This window comes from Tripterygium wilfordii, chromosome 1 (assembly GCF_013401445.1).
Source record: "Tripterygium wilfordii isolate XIE 37 chromosome 1, ASM1340144v1, whole genome shotgun sequence".
NCBI classification, from domain to species: Eukaryota; Viridiplantae; Streptophyta; class Magnoliopsida; order Celastrales; family Celastraceae; genus Tripterygium; species Tripterygium wilfordii.
The window spans coordinates 10,799,505-10,824,748 of NC_052232.1; the positions used below are offsets into that span (position 1 = coordinate 10,799,505).

General features: G+C 37.1%; 5 protein-coding genes across 6 annotated transcripts; 2 read left to right on the plus strand and 3 right to left on the minus strand.

The window, feature by feature from the left end:
• The first annotated feature begins 1,743 nt into the window (after positions 1-1,743).
• On the plus strand, positions 1,744-9,271 carry LOC120002426 (serine/threonine-protein kinase STY17-like). Its single transcript, XM_038851208.1, has 16 exons — positions 1,744-2,115; positions 2,394-2,508; positions 2,612-2,709; positions 2,857-2,976; positions 3,652-3,706; positions 3,918-4,028; positions 4,685-4,735; positions 5,821-5,996; positions 6,080-6,187; positions 6,621-6,694; positions 7,027-7,202; positions 7,922-8,017; positions 8,348-8,428; positions 8,562-8,615; positions 8,695-8,829; positions 8,910-9,271. The coding sequence occupies exons 1-16, from the start codon at positions 1,916-1,918 to the stop codon at positions 8,988-8,990; spliced, it is 1,731 nt and encodes a 576-aa protein (XP_038707136.1). The 5' UTR covers positions 1,744-1,915; the 3' UTR covers positions 8,991-9,271.
• Positions 9,272-9,356: 85 nt separating this feature from the next.
• On the minus strand, positions 9,357-11,354 carry LOC120002437 (thiosulfate sulfurtransferase 16, chloroplastic-like). The gene is made up of 7 exons (XM_038851220.1): positions 11,071-11,354; positions 10,896-10,970; positions 10,684-10,794; positions 10,369-10,442; positions 10,100-10,170; positions 9,950-10,003; positions 9,357-9,530 (listed from the first exon to the last, which is right to left on the minus strand). Exons 1-7 carry the CDS (start codon positions 11,163-11,165, stop codon positions 9,459-9,461), a joined length of 552 nt encoding a protein of 183 aa, XP_038707148.1. The 5' UTR covers positions 11,166-11,354; the 3' UTR covers positions 9,357-9,458.
• Positions 11,355-11,729: 375 nt separating this feature from the next.
• Positions 11,730-14,666, plus strand: LOC119999260 (thiol-disulfide oxidoreductase LTO1). 2 transcript variants are annotated; one of them, XM_038846737.1, is made up of 7 exons: positions 11,730-11,889; positions 11,984-12,266; positions 12,676-12,932; positions 13,029-13,141; positions 13,292-13,445; positions 13,818-13,955; positions 14,295-14,666. In XM_038846737.1, exons 1-7 carry the CDS (start codon positions 11,797-11,799, stop codon positions 14,373-14,375), a joined length of 1,119 nt encoding a protein of 372 aa, XP_038702665.1. In that variant the 5' UTR covers positions 11,730-11,796; the 3' UTR covers positions 14,376-14,666. The 2 variants fall into 2 exon arrangements, with proteins under 2 accessions (XP_038702665.1, XP_038702671.1); XM_038846743.1 differs by having other exon boundaries at positions 13,298-13,445.
• Positions 14,641-21,473, minus strand: LOC119999250 (ATP-dependent DNA helicase Q-like 3). The gene is made up of 20 exons (XM_038846724.1): positions 21,336-21,473; positions 21,087-21,249; positions 20,887-20,994; positions 20,738-20,745; positions 20,554-20,637; positions 20,136-20,276; positions 19,990-20,024; positions 19,377-19,460; positions 18,824-18,912; positions 18,530-18,682; positions 18,344-18,440; positions 17,853-17,856; positions 17,579-17,728; positions 17,382-17,474; positions 17,231-17,296; positions 17,014-17,147; positions 15,945-16,036; positions 15,708-15,835; positions 15,419-15,525; positions 14,641-15,276 (listed from the first exon to the last, which is right to left on the minus strand). Exons 2-20 carry the CDS (start codon positions 21,247-21,249, stop codon positions 14,820-14,822), a joined length of 2,193 nt encoding a protein of 730 aa, XP_038702652.1. The 5' UTR covers positions 21,336-21,473; the 3' UTR covers positions 14,641-14,819.
• A 733-nt stretch (positions 21,474-22,206) lies between these two features.
• LOC119996724 (GDSL esterase/lipase At5g33370-like) lies at positions 22,207-24,080 on the minus strand. The gene is made up of 7 exons (XM_038843467.1): positions 24,046-24,080; positions 23,842-23,882; positions 23,395-23,601; positions 23,150-23,295; positions 22,840-23,016; positions 22,515-22,761; positions 22,207-22,427 (listed from the first exon to the last, which is right to left on the minus strand). The coding sequence occupies exons 1-7, from the start codon at positions 24,078-24,080 to the stop codon at positions 22,207-22,209; spliced, it is 1,074 nt and encodes a 357-aa protein (XP_038699395.1).
• Positions 24,081-25,244: the final 1,164 nt, after the last annotated feature.

The window sequence follows — 25,244 nt, forward strand, 5'->3', positions numbered from 1 at the left end:
TTATGATTCAGTATACTGAAATGTAAAAGCTTTCGCAGACTATTCAGCGTGTTTGTACCTGCCAAATGCACTATTTTCTTGCTTCAACATATCGTGTTTATACAAAAAAATATTTGACTGAGTGGTGTATTACAGAATCACCACACCATGGTGAGTTCGAAGCTAAAATTATAGAGAGTTGCTTCCACTCCCGACACAACTCGTTTGACTGATTTTTTTTGTTGTCAGAACATGAATTTCCTTTTTCCAATTTCGACCTCCATCAATTTTGTTATTCCAATATTTTTACAAAAATAAATTCTTCAAACTTTAATTGATATCCAATTAAAAGTATCAAATTTTACTCTCACCACACAACAATTACTTTTGATGATGCGTTGAACACTTTTTGTTACCGCAACTTATCTCATGTCACCGTAGTTTCGAAAACTGCCTCGTCTCACTATAAGAGGTCAAAACACAACACTCTTTCAAACCAACCCTCTCGACTACCTAGGCAGAGGCAGTATACATATGGAACATACTCAGTAAAAAAAAAAAACAAACGCCCGCTTGACCATCGTTTGGCGCAGGTGTTCCATGCTCCAAATGCCTATTCATAAACTGAGGCCATCAAGGAAGAAAACCGTAGGGCGTAGGACCACTTCCTTTGACCAATACCAAAAAAGGATTTAATTATGGATAAGACCATATTACTCGGGGTGATTAGTTGAGTAAGTAAACATGATTAAACACAAAATTCCCACTAATTTATACTTCCTGGAAAACATGCTGCCGCCGCGTACAGGGATCTCTTTCTGCGCCTTAACAGCCCTTGGAGAGTTGAGATCTTGCCACGTCACTTGGACTGCCATATCTTTCCACGTCGGTTCCACCTTTGCAATTTTGGATAAATCATAAACAAAGCAAATGGAAAGATTCCAACCACTTTACTTTCAAACCATAAGTGACTAATGACCAAAAGAAAACTAGAAAAGGGCAACTATTGTTTATTTGATTCAAATCTTTGGAATGTATTAGATTATTATTTAAACAATTTGACATTTGATATGGATTTTCAAATTAAATCTCAAATAATTGAATAAACAAACATGATACATCTTCATGTAAATTTTAAAAAAAAAAATATTAAAGCATACAATAGAAATTAGAAAGAGACCAAACTCAGATAGACGACTTCATCCAAATTCCAACCAAAATAACCAGTTAGAAAAAAAGGGTTGGTTTTCTGAGAATTTCTTGTAGTGACGTATACCAACAGAGTTTTTGTGGTTCAATCTCAGGTAGAATATATTTTGGTTTAGTTTCGCACTAAGTCTCAGTCTAATTTGATTGTCCAAAATAAACAAACACCTTTTTTATCGATTATTTAAAAAAAAATTAGAATTAACGTTTGTGTCCTTTTAATTATATCTTGTACGAATTCTAAAAATGAAGAATTCTCACATAAGAATTTATAATAAGGGTATAAAATAAATATTTATATTTAATATTGTGGATGAATGAGATGACAAATGAAACTTAATATTTTGATTTCCACGTATTTTAAATTAATAATATAAATATAAACTATTATTTTATATCCTTACTTTAGAACTATACGTGAGAATTCTCTTCCAAAAGATATATGTTAATTGGGCCTCATAAATATCCGATAGAATGCACTATACAAAAGTACTATGTGGACGTTTAAGGGCCCACTATCTGGTGTACCCTATTGCTGACGTGGATCCACACAGGCATACACAAACAGAGAAGCGCATAACAAAAAGCATCACTGCTTTCTCTCTCTAGGATTCATCGGAAATCGTCATGCGCGATCCTCCGTAGCTTCGTCGTTGTTGCGTGATTTTCTACTACTGACAAGCGGCTTCGTTTAGTTTTGATTTTGTTTTTGTTGCTTTTTTTCTTTGAAATGGCGATCGAAGAAGATGTGGAGAGTTGCGGTAGCAGGGCGACGGAGACGTTCTCTCAGGCGAATCCGAGGCAACAAAGGCAGAAACTCGAGGTGTATAACGAGGTGCTGAGGAGAATTCAGGAGTTGAACCACGAAGAGGCTAATCTTCCCGGTTTTGATGATCAGCTATGGCTTCACTTCAATCGACTTCCTGCGAGGTACTTCCATAATCCGTCGCTTTTCTTTTCCTTTATATGTGAACTGTTTTTTTGTTTCTTTCCTTTTCGGATTGCTCTGTTGAGTAGAGGGGTGTGTTTATTCAGGACTAGTGAAGTAGTATTTTGTTTCCAGTTCCTATAGTGACTTAATGAACAGAGATACATGAGATAAGATACTGATAGTTCTTTAGAGTTTACTTTCAGTGCGAATGAAGCATCGCTTATTTAATTTTGTCTTCGAATTGAGGTGCCATCGTTGTTTTTCAACTTTTGTATAGATATGCATTGGATGTGAACGTCGAAAGGGCAGAAGATGTGCTCACACACAAGAGATTACTGAAACTGGCAGAAGACCCTGCTAACCGACCTGCATTAGAAATTCGTCTGGTGCAGGTGCGTTACTTTTTCACTGTTCTAACCAGTGATCTGTACATTGATATCTTGGTTCTTGAGGTATTATTATGTCTGTTTTTGGTCATCCTCTGCTCAAATGCAGGTTTATCCTATCTTTAATGGAGACTCTGGTGATTCCATCCATTCAGATGCTGCAATGAAAGAGGATGCACAAAGTTCTAATTATTTGAGCAGACAGGGGTATGGCTCATGGAATTATTGACTTCAACTGAATATTTCAATTTGGCTCTCTATTTATCTTCTTTTTTTTGGGAGTTTTCTTCACTACCCCCTAAGTCATATCTTAATTAGTTGTTTATTTTATTTTTTCTGTTTTTCTCTATCAAGCGTCCATCCACCACCTACATTTGGTTCATCTCCGAATCTTGAAGCACTTGCACTCCAAGCCAGCAGACATCACACAGAAGATGTAGACAGTGCCGTTCATGTAGCACCGCATGTTATCCAGTAAGATATTTTTGACTATCTATCTTTTAGTCTTATAAAGCAATGTGTTTCCCTCCTTATTGGACTTGGGTGTTTTCTGTTGCATTTCTTTCACTGAGTTTCTGTCGCTAATTATGAAAGTTTTATTCATTGAATTAATTTATATATGATGATATTAACAATATACTCAAGCAAGCTTCCAGAAGTCACATGCATGTTCAACGTGCCATCTTCCTAATTTTGTGTCTGCAGGTGGAATGGGATGGTTTTTATTCTCAGTTCTTGGATACCATTTGAAATTGTCATTAGTTTCCCTCTTGTGATGAGTTTAGACGACAAGAGGAGCACTATGTTTGTAATACACTATAGTACGTGTGTTACATACTTAGCAAGGAAAGTTCTAAATGCTATGAGCTTTCTTTTGTTTATTATTTGATTATCTTAACTATGGTAATGACCGTCTTTTGCTGCTTTTTAAATATTCTACATTCGATTCTCTATACCAGTTGGCTGCTGGATGTTTTTTTCAATTCATTTTATTTTCTGTTTTAGTTTGTGTTGAATTTCATCCTTGCAAGCCATTTCTGCTAGCCAATTGGACAGTTTAACACCATTCAACAGTGGACATATTATATAGTAGGTTATCGTTTATTCTGTGTGATTTCTACTCAGTGTTTTCTTGTAATTGGATTGTAGGCCTATGCATGAGATCACATTTTCGACAATTGACAAGCCAAAGCTTCTTAGTCAGGTACCTGATAGATTTAATTTACCTTTGTGGATGGAATATATGCATTGAAGTTTTGCTAGTGACATTATATCCTCTCATTTATCTTTGAATTCCGCTCTGTTTCTCTCTCTCTCTCTCTCCCTCCTTCCCTCCCTTTCAACACACTAGCACTGTTACAGTGTCTTTATTTTTAACATGAACTAATTGACACATACTAGCTATTAATTTCCAGTTAACTGCCTTACTCGCGGAGATTGGGCTGAACATTCAAGAAGCTCATGCTTTTTCCACTGTTGATGGATTCTCTCTGGATGTCTTTGTTGTTGATGGCTGGCCCCATGAGGTATGTATAGAAAATTTAAAGTGCTCATGATGAGGGTTTTTATTGCGATGCCTACATAGCACTTGGCATTATGTTTGTCTTTGTGAGTAACATATATAATATGCGCATCCTTTGGAGTTTTTAATGTATATTTTGTTGAAGAATCATTTTCTTAGGTGAACATAAGGATCACCTCAGACATATAGTTGTGATGGTTTTCCATTGTGAAATTAGCGTTAGTGTTCCTCCTACTTGCTGACATTTAACTAGTTTGGCTAATATCCGCTCTGGAAGATAGTTAAAGTTAGGGGTTAAGTGTGGCGAAGCAGACTTCTCTGATACTTACATCATTAGTTTTCTTGACATCATACTGCACTGCATGAACAAAGAAACTAAGCTAATAATATTATCAATTCAGCAAGACTGTAATTTCATACAATTCACTAACCCCACTCTAGAGGTCAGTAACCAATAATAAACTGTTTTGCTTTATGCTCTAGGCTCTGAATTCCGTTACCACTAAGTTCAGGTTTTAATTTTCTAGGTTACCCTGTGACGTGAACTTTAGTGCTGTTTTAATTTCATGATAATTAGATCGTGGATAGGTTGACTGTTTCCTTTGGGCTCTTTAATGTCTTTCTGTTGCTTGACATATGGGCATTGCTGGAAACAATCAGGAAACTGAGGCGCTCAAGAATATGCTGGAAAAAGAAATCCTAAAGTCTAAGGTAGTTTTTCTCCATATTATTTTTCATAATTGCATTGTTATCTTTTGTTGCAAGACATCTTTATTATCTTTTACACTACTTGTTTGAGTTTTGTTCATGTGAATATCTGCTCTGGCTTATGTCTTTTTGCTTTTTCGGTCCCATGCTGCTGCCATTTCAAGCTGGTATTTATCTACATCAAACTTATTTATATTTTATGTTTGCCAGCAAAAGAAGATGGTACCCTTAAATATCTATGTTTAAGCAAAAGAAGATGGTACTCTCAAATATCTATGTTTATGAAGTGGCTGTTATACAGCTGCTTCATTCTTCCTGCCTTTATGAGACTCGTTTGAAGTTCAATTGATTTCATCTTCATTTCTCCTTTGTATGAGGCAATATGGTGAACTACTTGAATACACATGTTAGTACGTTATAATAGTAATAATATTTGAAGGAAACATAGTCAGATGCTGAATGTGAGCTAGCTGATGTGAACCTAGGTTTAAAGTCTTATCACATATGTATTCAAACATGGTCTCCATCAATTAATAGGACACCACTTATTGTTTGTTTAATTGGCTGCCCAGCTCCCAATTGGCAAGCCAAAGCCCAAATTTTATAAATTATTTCTTGTGAAGTATTGGAAATAAAGAGTCTTGTCCCCCATTCATTTCGAATTACTTACTCTGGAGCACATAATAATAGTCTTGCTATGTCTTTATTTATTATAGGTTTTCAATGCCATATTTCACGGTATCTTCTAATCGAAATAGAAATTTTCTGGCCACTAATCTTCTTTCCTATATTTCAACCATAATGGAGCTCCATGACTTATTTTGTCACTGCTTTGGACTGTCTGAGTAGGGTTCGAATTGAAGTTCTTCAGCACTGACAAACTTTACGGTGAAAACAGCTGTTGGATATGCTGTTATAACTGACTATTTGACTCTAGTGTGTGTAATAGTGTTAATGAACTGCTTCATTCAAAATAATAACAATAATAATAATGAATTGTTTTTCCTTCGAAAATCCGGTTCTACACAGGTATGTAAAAACTGTTGTGTCGATATTTTTCTTCTGATGTCTTGTGGGTTGCTCTGCAGGACCAATGTTTCTTGAAACAACATTCAGTTTCTCCCATCAATGAACATGAGAAAACAAAGATTGTATCTCTTCCGGGCTGCATAGAGATACCTAGTGATGGGACTGATGTCTGGGAAATCGATACCAGACACCTCAATATTGAGCAGAAAGTTGCTACAGGATCCTATGGTGAACTGTAAGTTGTATATTTTGAAAATATGAAATTTCTCTTGTATGTGATCTACGTTCTCAGTTGCTTACATCCTCTAACTTCTTCAGGTACAAAGGCACTTACTGTAGTCAAGAAGTGGCTATCAAAGTCCTAAAACCTGAGCGTGTCCATGCAGAGATGCTGGGAGAGTTTTCCCAGGAAGTTTATATAATGAGGTTCGTTAAGTTGATACATTATTGTCATGTAATACTTTTGTTGATGATATTAAGGAAAAACTGGGTTGGTAACGAATGGAGCAACCACAAAGCTATACTATTGTAAAACTTAGCTTTAGATTCAGAAAATTCCTCAGGTGTTAATCCTCGTAATCATTTCTTTTTCTGCACATACCAACTCTCTTGTGTAATTCTCATGTCAGTGAATTGTATGCTGTATGCCTTTTTTTTTGCCGATCTGAAAAGAAAAATGACACTACAGGTGCTGCTTGCCTAACAGGGTTAAAGTAAAAATAAATAAGCATGTATGATCTAGTGTTACCTTAAATATGTTTTATTGTTTTGTGTGTAGAAATGGTAAATTAATGGTCTCTAGTTATGACATTCTTCATGTACTCTCGCCAACCCTGTTATGGCTTCTTCCGGTTTGCAGGAAAATAAGGCATAAGAACGTTGTGCAATTCATGGGTGCATGTACCCGACCTCCAAACCTGTGCATTGTGACTGGTATTTTCTGGCGAGCCTTCTGTCTATTTTGATATATTATATATATTCAATTGATTGATATCATTCCATTCTGGCTTGACATTTATAAATTTGGGATGGGAAGAGTTAAGGGTGCCTCTCTTTCAATTGCATTACAAGTAATCTACTATACTAGTAGGTGGAGAAAAAAAAATACTGTTTACAAAATTTCGGAGTTTGAGATTTCACAAATGCTGCCAGTTCACTCTTCTAAATGTAGCATATATATATGTATATCTGTGTGTGTGTGTGTTAATATTCTGGATGACATGACTTGATTGTTTTATTCTCTGTATATTCTCTTTTGACTTCAGAGTTCATGGCTAAGGGAAGTATATATGACTTTCTCCATAAACAAAAGGGTTCATTTAAGCTTCCAACTTTGCTGAAAGTAGCAATTGATGTATCCAAGGGAATGAACTATCTTCACCAAAATAATATTATTCACAGGGACCTGAAAACTGCCAATCTGCTGATGGATGAAAACGATGTAAGAAGTAAACCTGCTTTTTGCTGATCTACTTTTGTCTTGGAATTATTTTTTTGTCAGAATCAAAAACTGATTGTTTATTATGAAGATGAAGTAGATGTATATGATGGAGCACCAGTATCTTAGGGCAGGCTTCGAGTCCCCTACACACTGCCCCGGTTTTGAACAATTTGAATTATCAAAGCGAAAAATGATGTAGATATCTATATTTTTTACATTTCTCATAGTAGATGAATCTAATATTTAAGATTGGGTACTTGATCATTACTTGCTGAGCTTTTCCTTAGAAGCATAGAGTGACTTCTGAACTTCTGATTATATTGCTTGCACTTTTTGTAAGAAGTTTTCATTGGGTGAAATGGCTCTGAGCTATGTAGTAATCTATTGCTGTAACCGTCTTTCCGTATTTAACTAATAAAACATTTTCTTATTTGTGCATCAGCCCTATCCTTGTGCTTTCTTGAGTTTGGACTGGTTACTCTTCGCTTTTGACTTTTCAAAATCAGATTAGAATCATTATATGGCATCTTAAAATTTTGAAAGGTTTGTATTTAAAGAAAATGATAATAGTAATAATAAATCCTCTGGCTCTGGTGAAGCTACGCATGAATTGGTCCAAATGAAATTATACTTTTTGTATCGTGACTTCATGAGTCATAACTAGCTTACTGGTGAATTCATATATGCTCATTCTAACAGACTAGATTGTTGATGGACAGGTTGTTAAGGTTGCTGATTTTGGGGTTGCCAGAGTGCAGGCCCAATCTGGAGTGATGACAGCTGAAACTGGGACATACCGCTGGATGGCTCCAGAGGTATGTATTCATCAGACAATTTCTTAGTTTCATATTTATTTTATTTATTAAATGCTGTTACCTACAACATAAATTAGATGCCATGCTTGTTGCCATAAATTATCTGAAGTTTTTTAGCTTGAGTTTATTGTAACCAATAATGTTCCTGGAGCACTATGTGCATGCATGTTAATCTTCTGATCTTGTCTTTTTGGTACATTTTTTTCTTTCCATAATTTGGACGTCTCGCTAATCAACTCTTGATTCTAAAAGCCTTGCAATGTAAGTTCTACTTGGTAAAAGAAATAGTTACTTCCTTATAATTACTGACATTGGTCTTAATGAATGAAGGTTATCGAGCACAAACCATATGACCACAAGGCAGATGTTTTTAGTTTTGGAATAGCTCTATGGGAGCTTCTAACTGGAGAAGTAAGCCGAGTCTTTTTATGAGGATTAAAAACTGAGTTCAATTTCATCATTGCTGTTACCCATTATCTTTGCTTTATAAAGTCATTGACTTCGTCTTTCCTCTTATCATTTTATTTTATTATTAAAATAACAGCTTCCACATGCCTTCTTGACCCCATTACAAGCAGCGGTTGGCGTGGTGCAAAAGGTATTCTTTTTTCTTCTGTTGCCAAAATATTGCTAGACCTTTTCTATTAAGGAATATAATTCGACTAATGCTGCTGTAGGGACTACGGCCAACTATACCCAAGCAAACTCACCCAAAACTTGCACATCTGCTAGAGAAATGCTGGCAACAAGATCCAACTCAAAGACCCAATTTCTCGGAAATCATAGAGATGCTTCAGCAAATAGCCAAGGAGGTACTATACTGCCTAATCCTAAATATATATATATTTTGTTTCTATGGAACAAGTCTTAAGAATTGTAATCTTTTGAAAAGGTTGGGCATGATAGAGAAGATCGCTGCAAGGACAAATCATCTAGTGGCTTTTTCTCAGTACTCAGAAGGGGTCATCACTGAACATCAGATGACAAAATGCTGTTTATAACCGAACCTATGATCTGATCTCGTGGAACATTTCCCCGAACTCAGAGTTTTTACGTTGTACAGAATTTTTCCTGATGGTTAACCCAGTTTTCACTTTGCCTTTTTCCAGTGGTTTTTGTTTGAATAAAATAAATTCTCATTCGTATGTGTTTTCTTACACAACTAAAATATTCTTACAGTTGATAATGACGGCACTGTCTCGAACTACAATGCGTATGTTGAATACATGAATGAGATAGTCGATAACTTTTCTCTTGGTTAGAGTAACGTTAGAAATAACCTTTGAAATGTTTTACAAAGAAGAGGTGGAGATCAATCAGTCGTCACTACATACATGAATGAGGAGTAATTATTTTTACTATATCAGTGTATTTGTTGAACAGAACTTAATTGGATTATTTGGTATAATTAAGATCCATGTACAATCATCATCATTATTTTTCACTCTGTTGGAAGTCCATTGTATGTCCAAGCATCATATCCTCCGGCAATGTCAGTGATGGCAGTAAATCCCTGCATCAAACAGATTGGAATCAAATCAGATGAAGCCCCAAGTACCCATTTGTCTAGACACATTCCTACACTGAAACCCATCTTCCATTCTCTTTTGTATCGATCATTATCAGAGTCTCAAAACTTTTAAGTAGGAGGATATAAATATAACTAGCTAGTTGTTTGGACTCATTAAAACACACATTGATTTGCTCTTGGATCTTCAGAGCTGATTTCCACCTTTTGGTAGTAGTTGGAAAGAGGCAGTCAGTTGAGACTTGAGACAATGATGAACTAAATTGAAGAAAGATTTCGGGACATTCAACTTGATGGTGATAGTTTGACCAGATTAGGATGCTTAATTCTCACGAAAACAATAATATATAATTAATAATTGGTTGGTCGAGAAAACTAGTTGTTCAAGTTATGGATGTGCTTACAGCAGCCAAAAGATCAGTTGCAGCCATCATGGACCTCTTACCACTCTTGCATCCCTGAAAATTGCAAACCAATCAAAATATGAATAGGCGTTCCAATACTATTTTAACATATAATATGCTAGGCTTTTTTTTTACAGTAAAGTCACTCACAACAATGATTTCATCATGCTTTTTAAAATGAGATGATACTTCCTCCACAAATTTCAGGTTCTTCGTCATCCCTACAAGAACACACAGGAAATACTTTCAAGCTAAAATAGACATTGTGATGGATGACAAAAGAGAAATAAATGCACTAACAAATGCAAATCAGCCCCAAATCATCCTTTTCCAGTCACTTTTCTATGGACAAGTAAAGAATAAACAATAATTAGATCTCCAAATTAACTAATATGATACACACACACACACATATCAACCTGATCCAACTCTGTACATGTAGGGGATGTTAATGGCTCCATCTGCATGTCCTGCACTGAACTCTTCCGGAGTCCTACACATGCAGGCACAACCAAAAAGTAAACAAACAAAACAACAAATATTGTTTACTTTAAAGTGTACAATTGTCCTCATAAATTGGGACAAGAAAGAATCAGCCACTAATTTCTAGTAAATTATCTTTAATAGGAAAAACGTCCTAAAACAACATCATCATTAGAGAATAAAAGAAAGATTACTGAGAGATGTATATATATTTAGACAGTGATAGAGTGAATATATATATATATATATACCTGACGTCCAAATAATGATGTCCAGCAAGAAGAAGTTCGTGTGCTACTCGGACAGGCACCGACGTTGGAACTCCGGTGACCTCCAAATTCCCTCTTAAGGAAGCCCTTGAGCTTCAAATATAATAAAAGTAGACAAGTAAGAAACAGAGAGAGATTGAAAGAAACAGAACAAGGGATATCGTTGAAAAGCCAACACTTATAGTTATACCCACCAAGAGCTTGTGTTCTTGCGATTCAAACAAAGTCTTCTGCTGTGAGAGTTCGATGATGGTAGCGATAATAAATTCCTACATGCAACAAGAGAACTTGATGATTCTGCAAGAACCAAGAAACCCACACAAGAAATAGAGGCACGAAAGAAACCCATGAAAGAAACAATACAAGTACCTGTGATTCAGATTTTGTGGGCAAAGAACTGGAGGTATTGAAGAAGAGGAGGCCCTCAAGAGAGGAGCAGAGGAAAGAAACAACGTAGCTTCCATTTTCTTGTCTCTGTTTCTGTGGTCCAGCAGTTATATCATCATTCATCAACAATTGATGTATATATATAGATATACAGTAATGGGTGGTTTTGAGATAAATCCAACAAAGAATGAAAGAGGAGGTGGATGGGAATGGTGATGGTGGTGGGGAGTGCTGGCACACAATACAATTTTCGCAATGACTAGTACATGGATAAGTTTGTTTCACAAACAAACGGTTCTTCTTATCGTATCTGCACATTTTCCAATGCCTGGTTGATTCGTCCTACACGTGGCAGCTTATGCTCGGTTTAGCTCCATTTTTGTTCCATGGCCCACGAATGACTAGGTGACATTTGGCTTCTTAACCAAATTTGACTACTATGTTGACTTGCCGACTACTGTGGAGGCCTTAGAAGGTGATGGAGCCCAGGCCCATAAGATAAACTTAGCTTAATTGGGCTACTTTGAAAACTGAAGAATCAGGAGGGCCCATGAAACATTGGGGCCTTTATCAGATGGATGTTTAACTGTTTAAGGCCCAAACTAGTTCCAGGATTTGCCCCATTAAGAAAACGAACAGGCACACTCTGTTGACGGTTGGTTGGCTCTGCCTTCGCGCAGATTGTCTCAGATGAAATCGTAGGCAACAATGGCTATCAGCGTATCATCTTCTCATTTCTTCCTTCGAAACCCTCCTATTCTCTCTTCACTTCCTTCGGTCTCCTCTTTAATCGGATTGAAGGTACTCGCTTTCCTATCTGTTTCTTGTCAAACTCCCCAGTGTTTATGTTACTTTAGGCATGTAGTTCATCAAATGTTGTCTCTTATTCGAGAAGGGTTGGGGTAGGACCGTGCTGGTGCGTCCGGTTCAGTGCTTGCCTTCTGGGCCAACCCCAGATTCAGAATCGGAAGCTGAAAGGGGGTCGTCTTCGTTCTCTTCTTCTTCTTCGACAAGCATTTCTGCATACAAATGGTGTGCAGGTCTTGGAAGTGTGGGCCTTCTCGAAACAGCATACTTGACTTTCCTCAAGCTAACGAATACAGACGCATTTTGCCCGATTGCTGGTGCTGGGGAAGGTTGCGGCGGTGTCCTCAACAGCGAGTACGCCATTGTTTTTGGTACTTCAATCTCTTCATGCAAAGATTATTTTGATATATATGTGCTTTATTAGCCTTGTCAGGTGGAAATATTAAATCTCCCAATAAAATTAGTGTGATTATGCGGTAATGCATTTTCTTGGGTTATTCGAACTGCCAAATCAGGCACCTTTCCCAGTAGGCCAAGATACAATTCCTTGTTGCCAGTTGAGTTTTTCGTGTTGCAAGTAATCGCGTTCTTTGATTCTAATCATATAAGTTTGCCAAATCTCTTTTTCCATTTGTTTATTTTTCTTTCTAGTTATAAAAGATTATATTTCCAGTTATTGACTTATTTCAGGAACATTTATGTTTGACTTGAAAATCCCTTATGAACTGATGTTGCAATGAAAGAAGATGATTTCAATGATGGCCCTTTTACATTTTGCAGGTGTTCCTCTTCCATTGATTGGTATGGTTGCATATGGGTTGGTTGCAACACTAGGTCTACAGTTGGCTGGAAAGAACACACCTTTCGGAATCAGTGAATCCGACACTCGTTTGATTTTGCTGGGGAGCACTACATCCATGGCGGTCGCCAGTGGGTATTTTTTGTACATTCTAAGCACCAAATTTCCGGGAGCATCATGCTTGTACTGTATAATGTCAGCTCTTTTGTCATTCAGCTTATTTTTCATCACTTTAAAGGTGTGGTTGCTTTTGTTTTTCAAATTGTTGTTTTGTTTATTTTATATGATGCTGCTACGATTAAGTTTGAATGACAATTAGATTTTCCTATAATAGGATTTTGGGCTGCGAGAGATGCAAAAATCAGTTGGCCTGCAGCTGTTAGTTGCAAGCTTAGTAGTTATTACCCTAAGCGCCTCATATAGTACTGCTCAGCCTGTCTCCTCCAGGTTAACAAATTTGTATTTTATCAGATACTTATGGTGCATATTTTCTTTTATTCATCTGCTCTCTAATTTAATGTAGTGGAAAAATTGGTGGTTTCCGTTGTACTTTTCCCCTAGGAAATGAGTGTTACCCTGATGTATTCATGTCTGCAGTAACAGCCAGGCTGAGGTTGAGTTGCAATTTTTTAAAACTGAGATAACAACACCGTCAAGTCCTTTTGGGCTTTCTCTTGCAAGGCATCTGCGATCTGTAGGAGCCAAAATGTATGGGGCCTTCTGGTGTTCACATTGTTTAGAACAAAAACAGGTACCTAATCTTCCTGTCATAAAATTCTTAGCGAATGATTTTCATCTGTTTGGACTTCTGTGCAGAATTCTTCGATGTATGCCCAGTTTCTTTGTTGTCTGCGGTCACGTACAACTGATGAAAATTTTAGTTCCAATATTCCATTGCAATTTGCTGCCCAAGATATATTTTGGAGGATGTGAACTTGCATTCAGCCAGAATGTGGATCCATGTAGCTTTGTTATTGCCATGTTCATTTATTTTTCATAAATCATGCAACGCGACCTTCTTTCCAATGCAATTGTTCTTCAGGATGGGTCTAAATTTTGTATAATATTGGGAAAAGTTTTATTGCTAATTTACATGCACCATGTCCTTTTTGCTATGACACAGATGTTTGGGAGGGAAGCATCAGAGCTGCTGGACTATGTTGAATGCTTCCCTGATGGTTACAGGAAGGGAACTAAGATAGAAAAGGCATGTGCAGATGCTAGAATTGAAGGGTTTCCAACTTGGGTGATTAATGGTCAGGTGAGAAGCTTATTTGTTTGTGGCTTCTCTCTTCCTTTAGCCTGAATTGTTGTTTGGATTTGAATTTAGAGTGGTAAGAAGAATGCCTGTTGTACACGATTATAGTGATTGAGATCTATCCATTTGATTTTCTAGTTAATGATCTATTACCCTTATTGCATTCAAACTAAACTATTTAGTACTATTCATGGGTGGCAAATTAGCAATAGAACGGGCTTCGCCCCCCTCATCTGTGTCAGAATAAAAAAAGGATGTGGGAAGTGACAGTGTGGGTATGGGTATATGCCATCTTGTATAGCTATCCATGACTTGTATTATCACGGTTTGTGCTTCTTGCAGGTTCTTAGTGGAGAGCAAGAATTGTCGGACCTTGCAGAGGCATCTGGATTTACAAATACCGACTCTATTCAGCCTAGTTAGGCTCATCAATTATGTTCCCAGTAGTTGAGCGTGTACATCCTTCTTCTTTTTTCACACGAACCCTTCTCAATAGCCAGTTATTCACGAGATAGGTGAAGATTAATCCAATAATCTCAAAGGCATATGCAGCTGTTCTGTCAGGCCCAATTTGATGCTTTATTGATTATGTGTACTTAACATCGCTTGGCATCATGTTTGCTTCAGGTTGCCTTTATGTGAAACAAAACTACTTTGAACTATTGAAGTCTCTGGTTGACAGTATAAATTGTCAATGAAGGGCAAGCTTCAACATGTATTAGATCATATTTCTTGTTCTCGAGGAGAAATGGGTCCCCATAAACCATAGATTTACTTCGCAATATGTAATAAGAAACAAGGAAAACTATGCAACTATTGATCTACAACAACGTTCTGAAAAATTGCCTCTCATGCAGAGTTCAACACCTAATGCAGCCTCATCCTCTTTTCATTAGGCTTCTCGAGTCCCTTTCCTGACTCCTTTTGTGGTGCATTTGGTTGGTCATCCTTTGGCTTCCTACCGTTAACAAACTCTGAGAAAGACAAAATTGGTGGCAGCCTTGTCTCAGGTGAAGTAACTCTCACTGGAGATGCATCAATGGAAATTTCATGTCTAATGGTATCACGATGATGATCATTAGCTACTTGTTTTTCCTCCTCAGTCAAAGGTGATATCACTGCAGGAGATTCTTGTTTCGAACTTGTGTTCTCCGAAGGTGAAGTATGACTACCGCGGAGCCGGTTTTTTAACTCATCGGAATTTGCAGTAGATAGCCATCTTACTGTACTCGCCACTTGCGAATAATAGAATGACTTACCACTCTTCCCATATTTCTTGTAGCACTCATTTTCTAGGAAACTGGATGATGTCTCAAATCCTATCCTGCAATGAAAACTTAATGCAGTGAAGGATTTTCTAAAGATGATCATGAATGTCAAGCCTAGCTTAGCTTTCCAATAACTGTAAACTAATCAACAAATGGATTATTATATTCATCATGGTAATCCAAGGTGCATGTACTTACTTGAAGTTATCAAGGCGTTGCTGGGCCTGCTTCAAAGCATTCAGTAGCCGCTGCTTGCTTGCTTCTCTCATGGTTTCAGATATGGCATTCTTGGTGCTTTTATTGACCTGTAATCAAACCTGAAATTAAAGCTGTTTTTGCACAGGGACACACAATGTTTCAAGTAGGCTAACACCCAACTACTTGAAAACCTCTCTTACTTAAGTCATCAGCAAAGAAACCTACCTAGTTTCCTACGAAAACTAGTTTAAAATAATCCATAAATAGGAAAAAGGGGGTCAAGATAAACCTGTCTAACAGGGTTTTCATTCCTAAAATAATTTTCTTCAGCACGCTGCAAGAACTCGATCTTCTGATTCAGTCCTGATTTCTTTGATAGTTTAGACCACTCCGGTGTCCTGGTGACCTCGATACCATCTGGATAAGGGGGGCGCAAGGAGTAATATGAGAAGCACATGCATTACAAAGTCAGGAAAAAAAAAAAAAAAAAAAAGGCCTAGAAAAACGCCTTTTCAAAGAGAAATACCATCAGAGTCAGAAATATCTTCCTCAGAACCACTGGCTTCATCATCACGATTCCAGAATTCAGAGTATTGTCCTTCATCAGTAATGGATGGGCTGAAATGACAAGGGCGTGGATGAATAAGCTCAGGAAACAAGGCCTTAATCAATATTTGAAGTAGTTATCTTACCATTTGGCAACAAAAAAGTAGGTAAATCACCAATATATCCTGACACTGTTATCCAAAAACCTATAGCCAGGAACAAAAAAACTAGCACTGCTACTAATCAGGGAAAAAAGAGAGTATTACTAAGATGGTCGGTCATGAGAAAACAAATCCCCATTTCAAGACAAGATAACTGATGAAACATTTTCAAAGATTGTCATCCTACTGATGGAAGATATCAATGAAACTTATAAAACAATGCATCTGCTATATCGTAAATCAATAAAATTATTATGGAAGAAACATGATTAACCCGCTACAATCGAAAAATGAGAATCAAGCAACTGAAGAAGCAGAAATATATGGTCAGCAATGCAGGATAGGGGTATTTGGCATTGCAGCAGCTGAAATTCCTAAAATCCTGTAAGTTAAAGTTTTGCTCGTCAGATTTCCTCTGCTCTGTGTCTCCTCCTCTGAAGTGATTCCTAATATTTTCTTCCTTCCGCAATTAATGATCAGGTTTATTTCCGATCCAACCAAGAAAAATCCAACCATCAAGTAAAATTCATAAAAAAGGAGAGGAAGTTGGTCCCGCAGAAGGCGTCAAACGTGGGGTGAGACATGGTGTTCTGCAGAGACTAGAACAATCAGGGCTCCATGTTCTTCTTTCAGGCATAAACGAAATGCAAATTGCTTTTTGTTTGAGCCTTGGAAGTGGTGACGAGTCCCTTACAAGGACTGCTTGAAAAGCCCAAAAGTTCTAGATTGAAAAAATTTAGCTGCTGCAATTCCTTTGGAATTTCAGCAGAATCTGATCATATTACATAATTTGCATCCATCGAATTTGAAATCAAGTCCAAAATGCTTAAGATTTTGATATATGAAACTCCTGCCTATCAATAAAGCACGGGGAAATATAGAAAACACCTGCTCATAAAAACTCGAGTAAAACCATTTGTTTGGCGAAGAGCACAAGTAGTTGTAAGCTCCTCTAGATACTTGGCAACTAGGTTTGGATGTTTGCAGGCATCACAAGAACTTTTACATAGTGATGCAGGTACCTGTTTAAAGAAAGGTAACTTGAATTTCGACAAATGAAAGCACCTCCTACACACAGACTATACATAACAATAGCCTCTATTACCTCTTCCCCGAAACTCTCGAGGATTTTTTTCCTACGGCATCCAGAACCTTCAGAATACTCAACCATCTGCATGTAGGATGTATATCTAGATCCCATGAGGCATCAATTGAACACAGAGAGAAAGTAACACAGAAAGTATCGAGAAAGTCACCTGATTGAAATCCGATAGGGACTTCTTCTGAAGTCCTTCCTGTGAAATTGAGGACTGTGACTTCTTGCTTCCAGAGTTTCTCAGAATAAATTCCTGTAATATAGTTGCAAATAATGGGAAACTAGAAAAAGATTTCATTGATCACCTGATACCCTATATAAAAACTAAATTGGGGAAATTAAAGCAGGTGAGTTAACCATTCTTTTGCGATCATCAACTCCATAGTACAACAGACTTCTAGAGGGCAACTGATCACGACCAGCTCTACCTGACTCTTGGTAGAAAGCTTCCATTGACTTCGGAATATTAAAGTGACAAACAATTCTGACATCCTTTCTGTCTATACCCTACAAACACTTAGCACAGCCATTAATGGCAGATGATATTGACTCGACATCATCACAATATGTAATACAAAAGTAAGTCATTCTGTTCAGAATTCATCAAAGCTGTTAGTATGCGATTACTTACCATCCTGAAGGAAAGCCACCGTATCCATTAACATTGCAGGCAGCAGAACAGCCCAAAGGAAAATACAGAAAGGGAAAAGAAAAGGCAAAAGTCATAAGAAAAACTCTGGGAAATGGTTAGGTGTGGTAAGTAAAGATAAAAGATAAAACGAAGTAGCAACCATTACGATTATGCATATATTGTTAATAAACCTAAGAAGAATCTCATTCGAAAAGTAAGATTACATGGCCACTGGAATGATTCCATCTTAAAAGCAACAGCTAAAAAATACAGACTTGGAAATCATATTAAGATGTCATAAAAACTGTGAATGTGCTATTTAATAATAACCCAAAAGATTCTGTGCAGAAATTTGAAGGACAAAAGCACTGTGAGTGTAAAATTAGCGAGTTAGTTGAATGAAGAGAAGTAACTCTTGCAGCCAATGCAGATAGTTTGCTATTCAGTTTAGGTAAGTTCGGCGTATGTGAAATTTTTTGGTCAAAACATACCCAAAAGCTACAGTCGCTACAACAACTTGTATCTTGGAAGACATCCAATCATCTAACACAGAGCTCCTCAGTTTATTATTTAACCCTGCATGATAAGCTGAAAAGCACCAATAACAAGGCAGAAGTTATATGACATTGTAAAGAAATGAAATTCTGGAAGAAAGTACGAAATGAGCGCATAATTACCAGCACAAGAGATGCCATTCTTGCAGAGATGAACAGACAAGTCATCACAAGCTGTACGCTCAAGGCAATAAACAATTCCACAGACATCTCCTCTAGATTTTAGCACATTAGACAAATCAGAATAGACATCATCCAGAAGATCTTTGTACCGAACTGCATTATTGAGAAATCAGTCAGATGTATGTACAATGGTATAGGATGCATCCCTGTCAATTAAAATTCCAGAAGACTGATAGACCAACAACTAGTTTCTTAGCTAAACTGCATTCATCAAGCCCAGCTTTCCGAATCTACCTTCATAAAATATATTTGAACGGTTAAAAGAAGATTTCAGGACCAAAGGATTTTGCAAGCTTAAGGATTCAATGACATCCTTCTGAACTCTGCAAAACAAAAGACAATCAAAAGTTAAAACTGCTCTATACTTTCTTTCAAAAGGTAAAACTAGGTCCTTCTTTTGTACTTCATTCGCATTTTTTTTCCTTTGTGGGGGAAAAGGGCATATCTTCAAGGTCCATCAACCACAACTGAAAAAACAGACTCAATGAAAATGGTAGTTGAATGATGAGAAAATGATTAGATTTGAAAGAAAAGGAGTTGATTCATGAAAGAAACAAAGAATTGAGTTCATGACAATACAGTTTAGAAGAAAGAAATTGATGAGGTTAATGAATAATTTCATCCCTTGGATACTTAGAGATCCAATAATTACTACAATTTGTAATAACATATCAACATTAAAGTACTTAGAATAGGGCAACATGACACATGAATCAGAAGTGAGTTTCCATAAGCCTCAAAAATCAAGAATGAACTCAACTTTCTACTTAGTGCATCAACCACTCACTTAGGAACAGCTGTAGCTGTCAAAGCTAATATTGGAACATCTGAGAGACGGGTCCTCAATGATGAAAGCTTGCTATAGCTAGGCCTGTTTCAATAAATGAAAAGGATTGAAAAAGGAAATCATGAAACTATGCAACGAAGTTTCAGTGACATATGATCAGAATGCAATAATGCACTTGTATCAAACAGTTGTTTTTCTGGAAAATAATTCAGAAGCATAAGTATGCCAACATTGAGGATAACAATAACTTGCACTTACTTAGCTGGGAAAATACTTGACTCACAAATTAGTATTATCGGAGATACAAGATTAATAGGAATCAAGGAAAAAGGAAAACACTCATGAAAATTGTTTAGTATCCTTCTATGCCAACACAGCCTAAAATAAATAGGCTGAGTTGAATTTAATCAGATTAAGAATGATGAGGGATCTGTCTAAGCATCTTTGGGTAAAGATTGAAACATATGCAATCATATAATCTGAGATGAAGCTTTACTAGCCATTTGGATGAGGATATCCCACGTACATATACCCATATTGGAAGATGTTTCTTTTATTTGCAAAATCAAGGAGAAAAAACTGAAGTTCCTCATTGCAAGAACCGATCACAAACCTGAAATCGTGGCCCCATGTAGAGATGCAATGTGCCTAAATTTTCAGAGAAAAAAGAGGATCAAATGCAGACATTGACTAAAAAAGTCAAAGTTGCAACAACTAATAATTCCAGAGGTGCTCGTACGAGCCACATCAATATTATACCTCATCTACGGCAATGAGATTAAGATGCCCTCTGGCATGAATCTTCATCAACTTTGACATAAATCCCAGCGTTGCAATAAGTTCTGGTGTTACATAAAGCAACCTTACGGATGGCTTTCCGGAGTCAAGGTCTTCATGAATCTAATGATCAAAAAATTTCACAATACAGAAACATGAAAACATATACACAATTCACAACCAAGACAACGTCAAGAGCATGAAAAAACAGAAAATTGCTGTCAAAGCAGAAGAACAATGAAAAACAGAGCAAAAAGTAATTCAATATACTAGTAAAAGCTTACAGTTCACTACAATATTTCCTTCAAAGAATTATTCAATAATCAAACATCATGAGCCATATACAGTAATTGCCAACAGTTCCTAGCATTTCAATGTAGGTTGAACCCAAAGAACTCACTTTGTCTTTGACATACGATGTCTGTGTTGAAGAGAGATATTCTGCAGCAATCCCCTTCTCCTTCAGTGCCATCACCTGGTTTTCCTAATTTAACATATAAAACATAACCACACAAAATTACTCAACAATGAAAGAAGAAAGGAAAAAAGAAAAGAAGAGTTGAAGAAAGTCGCAGTGAACTTACCATTAGAGCTGTGAATCAAAGTTGGAGAGACAAATGAAAGATATCAGAAATGTGTCGTACCATTTCAAAGAAAACCCAATACAATACAAAAACATACTTCATCAACTATGAAAAACAAATAGAAGAGACGACAAAATGACATTATTCACCTATTAAAGGAGAAACAACAAGAACAATTCCAGGTTTAGCCAGAGCAGGTATCTGATAACACATTGACTTCCCTCCTCCAGTCGGCATCAAACAGAAACAATCCCTCCCTTAAAACAGAATAATTGACATAATCCGTCATAAATTACCAAATTAAATAATAACGTTAAAAATAATAATAAATTTTAATTGTTCTTTGTACCAGATAAAACAGCTTGAATGGCGTCCAGTTGCTTCCCCCTGAATTCGGCGTGACCGAAATGCCATCTCAAAAGCTTCACCAGCGCCTCCTTCCCAATTGTCTTCTGCTTCCTCTCAGTGCCTCCGCATACGTCTTGAAGCGGCAGCAATGGCGATTTCTTCATCTGCGTAAACACCTCCAGGCTCATCAATAATAATAATAATAATAAATTGAATTCAACATTAAGAAAAAGTAGAACCGGAAACTAACCGTGAAATCGTGCTTGAGATTGAAACAAGATCCTGCTTCTGTTGTTTTTGCAGAATCGCTCGAGAATGGGAACTCGTATTAAAAAAAAGAAAAAAAAAAAAAAGTAGGTCTGGAGAGAGCTCAAACGACGCCGTGTGGAGGGGATAGGTTACTTTTGTGGGGAAAACGGCACCGTTAAGTTGGTGCATTATTAGCGCCGCGGGAAAGTTCCAAGTTCACAGTATTACCAACCAGGCAGGCAAAGCTCACTCGAACCTGTATTATTCTATGCTCCAAATACATTCTTGAAAAGAAACCATGGAAGAAACTGTATCAACAGAGCTAGATAACAAGAATCCAGTGCTGCACTACACAGTATTTTCTTTCTCAAAGCCTGCTAGTTGGTTCTTCATCCGTCAAGAGGGTTATCCTGTGCTCCATATATTCCTTCTTGAAGATCATCTCTAAACTCGGGTGCCAATCGAAGGAGTTACCACATTCATAAGGAGTTACCACAGGCAACTTCACCAAAGCTTCTTTGTTCATTATTGTCAAACACACTAATAGTTGCAACCTAATTGCACAACTGTTGAACAGGATTTTTCAGTAGATGGTATTGGTAACCAATATGCATCAAGTTCGTCTGTTACATTTGAGAAATTTGACACAGGGATAATTATAAAAACTAGTTTTCTTTTCTGCATACGCCTAGTGGTGAAGTTGCTTTGCTGCAACCTAAAGGTCCATTTGCTGCTATTTCACCACTCGTCGTTCTCGTTTATAAAGTTAACAAAATTTGCATTAGGACTACAGTTAAGTGAAGTGAATATATTAATCATGGATTGAAATGAAATGGTACAACATATAATTACATGTGAAAAGTGTTTTACTACTAGATTTGGGTCAATTGACTAAAGTTCATGGGAATCACAACATTCTTTGAGCCTCCATACAGAGTTCGCGCAGCAAATCTGGCCACAGCCTGTGTTGGGTGAAACCTGTCCCAAAACAAATATTCCTCACGGTTTTCACAAACTTGGGCATCTGGATCACATCGGTTTTCTCCATTGAAGCTTCCTTTCCCACAACAAGCTTTTGCAGCCTCCGTAATATCTACACACATTGAATCATCATAAATTAATGGTAACATATACATATACGATTTTCTTACTGTTAAGTATGTATAATATCCTCACATACTGAAGGTGAAAGGTTCTTGTATGATATCCATGGTCATCTGGTAAGCATTTCCAAGTGAGTACTTCATCCCTGGAAGTTTTGCAGCTAGTTGTTCCAAGAGGTTCTTCATTGGATCGAAGAATGACTGAGCAAATATATTTGCCACTTGAAGACATTCACCATTATTTTGAGCTCGCACATACGGACAGCAACCAAGTGGCGACATGCTAACAACCCCAAATCTTCGAGCTCCAAGATGGTATAAATTCTGCCATGAATTAGTTTAGTGTCAAAAGAAACAAGGAATGTTGTGTTACATGTTCTTTTGGTTATATATAATTGTCACCTTCAGATGATTTTCGTAGGCCGAGATGAGCATTGGGATCAACGATAACGGGGATACCCAGAAACCACCAATGGTGTTATTGAATCGTCCATAGTCAAGAACATCATTGCCGCCGACACTGATTAGGAAGAGAGATCTTGAGAGAAACTCTTTTGCTTTTGATGAACCTAATGACTTCTGAATGGTTTGTGGAACTATTGAGAATTGTAGGATTTGCTCTCCCAATGACACCACTTTTTTCTTTACATTAGAACAGAGTTAGTATGGGCTTTGACATGAGACAGATTAAGGTTAAAAAAAATGGACTTACATAAGCTCCAAATCCAGTGGAATCAAGTATGCCAGAGCCTGCAGAAGCAAAGTTGGCACCTTCAAGTATCCTATCCCTGAAACTGGAATTGGCCTTGTCAAGAGAAAGAAAAGGTGGCGGACTCATCTCATGCCCCATCAGCTTCACTTAATCATTAAGAATTATACAGATCAAAAACAGTCGATACAAACACAAACACATATACAATACTTTGGTCAGTGATGATATTGTTAATGATTTTGTACCTAAATAGTCAGCAGTGTTGAAGCCATCACTGAAGCGCCCAGTTGGTTCAGACTTAGGAAAATCAATTCCATGGTGCTGGTGGTTTGCCTTGGCTGTACATTCTGGCACGAAATTATTGGTTCCGACGTCAAAAATGGAGTCCCCAAAGAGAAATATAGGCAGCACTGCTGGTGGTGGTGTTGAGGAATTCTGAGGCAGAGCTGCCTCTGTTTTCAGAAACAGAGTAATAAGCCATAACAAAAGAAAATGAAGAAAGTATGAAGTAACCATGATCATATTTGCGATTACAGAAGAATGAATTTCCTAATTGTTGAGCAACAAGGAAATTTTTTATTGCTACATTGTTACAAGCTGGAATCAACTCATAGCCTAACTGGCTCGGAGGGAGCCTTTCCTCTTTGGAGGCCGTGGGTTCGATTCCTACCTAACCATGAATGTGAAATTACCATGTGAGTTTGTCTGGTACACACCCGAATGGTAGTGGATCCTGGTTTTCATGTCATTAAAAAAAAACAACAACATTTGTAGTTGTATTGTTGTTGGACTTGATTTTAATTAATTAATCAATTAACTCTATGTTGTTTGGATTATATTTAGTTTGTATGATTGTATATATCCGGCCCTCTTTGATAGAAATCATCGATGATTACCTGTATTCCCTCATGAACTTAAACTTTATCTCCATATATGATTTCAAGGGAATTTCTAGCAAACAACGTTAACTTTAGCGTTTTGTTTTGGTTTGAAAGTATCTAGATGTAATAAATAAACACAATAAATATACATTCATATATTAATTATAACATTTTGCACATGTGATGGTGCACATTTGGCATAGGCATAGAATGTCAGAAAATTAGGCTTAGACAACTATGAGGGGTTCTTCTTCTTCTTAAATATAGGTTCTAGTGTGTAAAGGAAGTTTTGTTTATGTATGGAATTGTAATATAATTTGCTTCTTTGTGAGTTGTGTACATACTTCCTTTTTCTTGGTTCAGTTTCAAGCTAATCGGAGCTTATTGGTGCAGTCAGCCAGTCACAAAGTGAAGTGAAGGCCCAAATGTAAAGGGAATCAAGTAAAGAAGGTAAGCAAAGATAACCTGTTAATACTTTATCCCGATCGGATTAGCATAATCCGATCAAATGGCATATAAGCAAAGGTTGAATTCTTCTCATACAAACAATGCGTTTTTTGGATATAAGAACCAACAACCACAGCCTAAGAAAAAAAACCGTGCAGGCGTTTCGCCCAAAGGACAATATTAATTTCTGAAGATAACCTTCCAAAGAAAATATAAGGCTCATATATAGGAAGCCCAGTTCCGTGTCAGAAAGAGTGGAGAATTCCACGGGATTCCCAACTTTTCAGTCTCACCTCCAGATATGTAGTGTCATATTGGTCGCAAATAGCGAAGCTTTGCAAGAATCAATCAGATGTGTTGTTTGGCTCTGTTTCTGGGATTCAACAGTTTCTGGGTCGGTAACATGAAGGAGTGACCTTTCCTCTGTTAGAGTTCAATTGCGTATGAAGTCCGGTGAGCTCTACACTTCCTCTATCCTACTTGAATGTTCATTCGTTTTGAAGTTTATTGATGATTACGAGGTTGTAGTTTGTGCAGTAGTTAAGTGTATGAAGTTAAGATCTTTACTTGGGTTGTTATGTAGTTACTCTTATTACTCGTTCTGATCATCTGCTGCTACTGTGATGCTCGATGAGTGCATGTTAATATTTTTTTATAATGCTCTCCAGGTGTTCGACGTTTGGCCTGAGTAAAGTTTATGTGATATTGTTTGATATGTTAATATATATTTCAAAAAGTGATCAAATGCATAGGAATTGAAAGTACGT

Bases quoted from the DNA above. Each gene is read 5' to 3' on its own strand.
- LOC120002437 (XM_038851220.1), bottom strand. From the start codon at position 11,165: ATGGAAGCTACGTTGTTTCTTTCCTCTGCTCCTCTCTTGAGGGCCTCC. The intron at 10,795-10,895 runs GTGGGTATAACT...TTATATTTGAAG, and splicing joins CGCAAGAACACAAGCTCTTG to CTCAAGGGCTTCCTTAAGAG. The intron at 10,004-10,099 runs GTGAGTGACTTT...TGCAATTTTCAG, and splicing joins AGCATGATGAAATCATTGTT to GGATGCAAGAGTGGTAAGAG.
- LOC120002426 (XM_038851208.1), top strand. From the start codon at position 1,916: ATGGCGATCGAAGAAGATGTGGAGAGTTGCGGTAGCAGGGCGACGGAG. The intron at 2,977-3,651 runs GTAAGATATTTT...ATTGGATTGTAG, and splicing joins GTAGCACCGCATGTTATCCA to GCCTATGCATGAGATCACAT. The intron at 3,707-3,917 runs GTACCTGATAGA...ATTAATTTCCAG, and splicing joins AGCCAAAGCTTCTTAGTCAG to TTAACTGCCTTACTCGCGGA.
- LOC119999250 (XM_038846724.1), bottom strand. From the start codon at position 21,249: ATGAAGAAATCGCCATTGCTGCCGCTTCAAGACGTATGCGGAGGCACT. The intron at 20,277-20,553 runs GTGAGTTCTTTG...TTTGATCATTAG, and splicing joins CATCGTATGTCAAAGACAAA to ATTCATGAAGACCTTGACTC. The intron at 15,836-15,944 runs GTATTTCTCTTT...CCCCTTATCCAG, and splicing joins AGATATTTCTGACTCTGATG to ATGGTATCGAGGTCACCAGG.
- LOC119999260 (XM_038846737.1), top strand. From the start codon at position 11,797: ATGGCTATCAGCGTATCATCTTCTCATTTCTTCCTTCGAAACCCTCCT. The intron at 11,890-11,983 runs GTACTCGCTTTC...TTATTCGAGAAG, and splicing joins CCTCTTTAATCGGATTGAAG to GGTTGGGGTAGGACCGTGCT. The intron at 12,933-13,028 runs GTGTGGTTGCTT...TTCCTATAATAG, and splicing joins TATTTTTCATCACTTTAAAG to GATTTTGGGCTGCGAGAGAT.
- LOC119996724 (XM_038843467.1), bottom strand. From the start codon at position 24,080: ATGGAGATAAAGTTTAAGTTCATGAGGGAATACAG. The intron at 23,602-23,841 runs GTAATTTCACAT...TTCTGAAAACAG, and splicing joins GTACCAGACAAACTCACATG to AGGCAGCTCTGCCTCAGAAT. The intron at 23,296-23,394 runs GTACAAAATCAT...TTAATGATTAAG, and splicing joins CAACACTGCTGACTATTTAG to TGAAGCTGATGGGGCATGAG.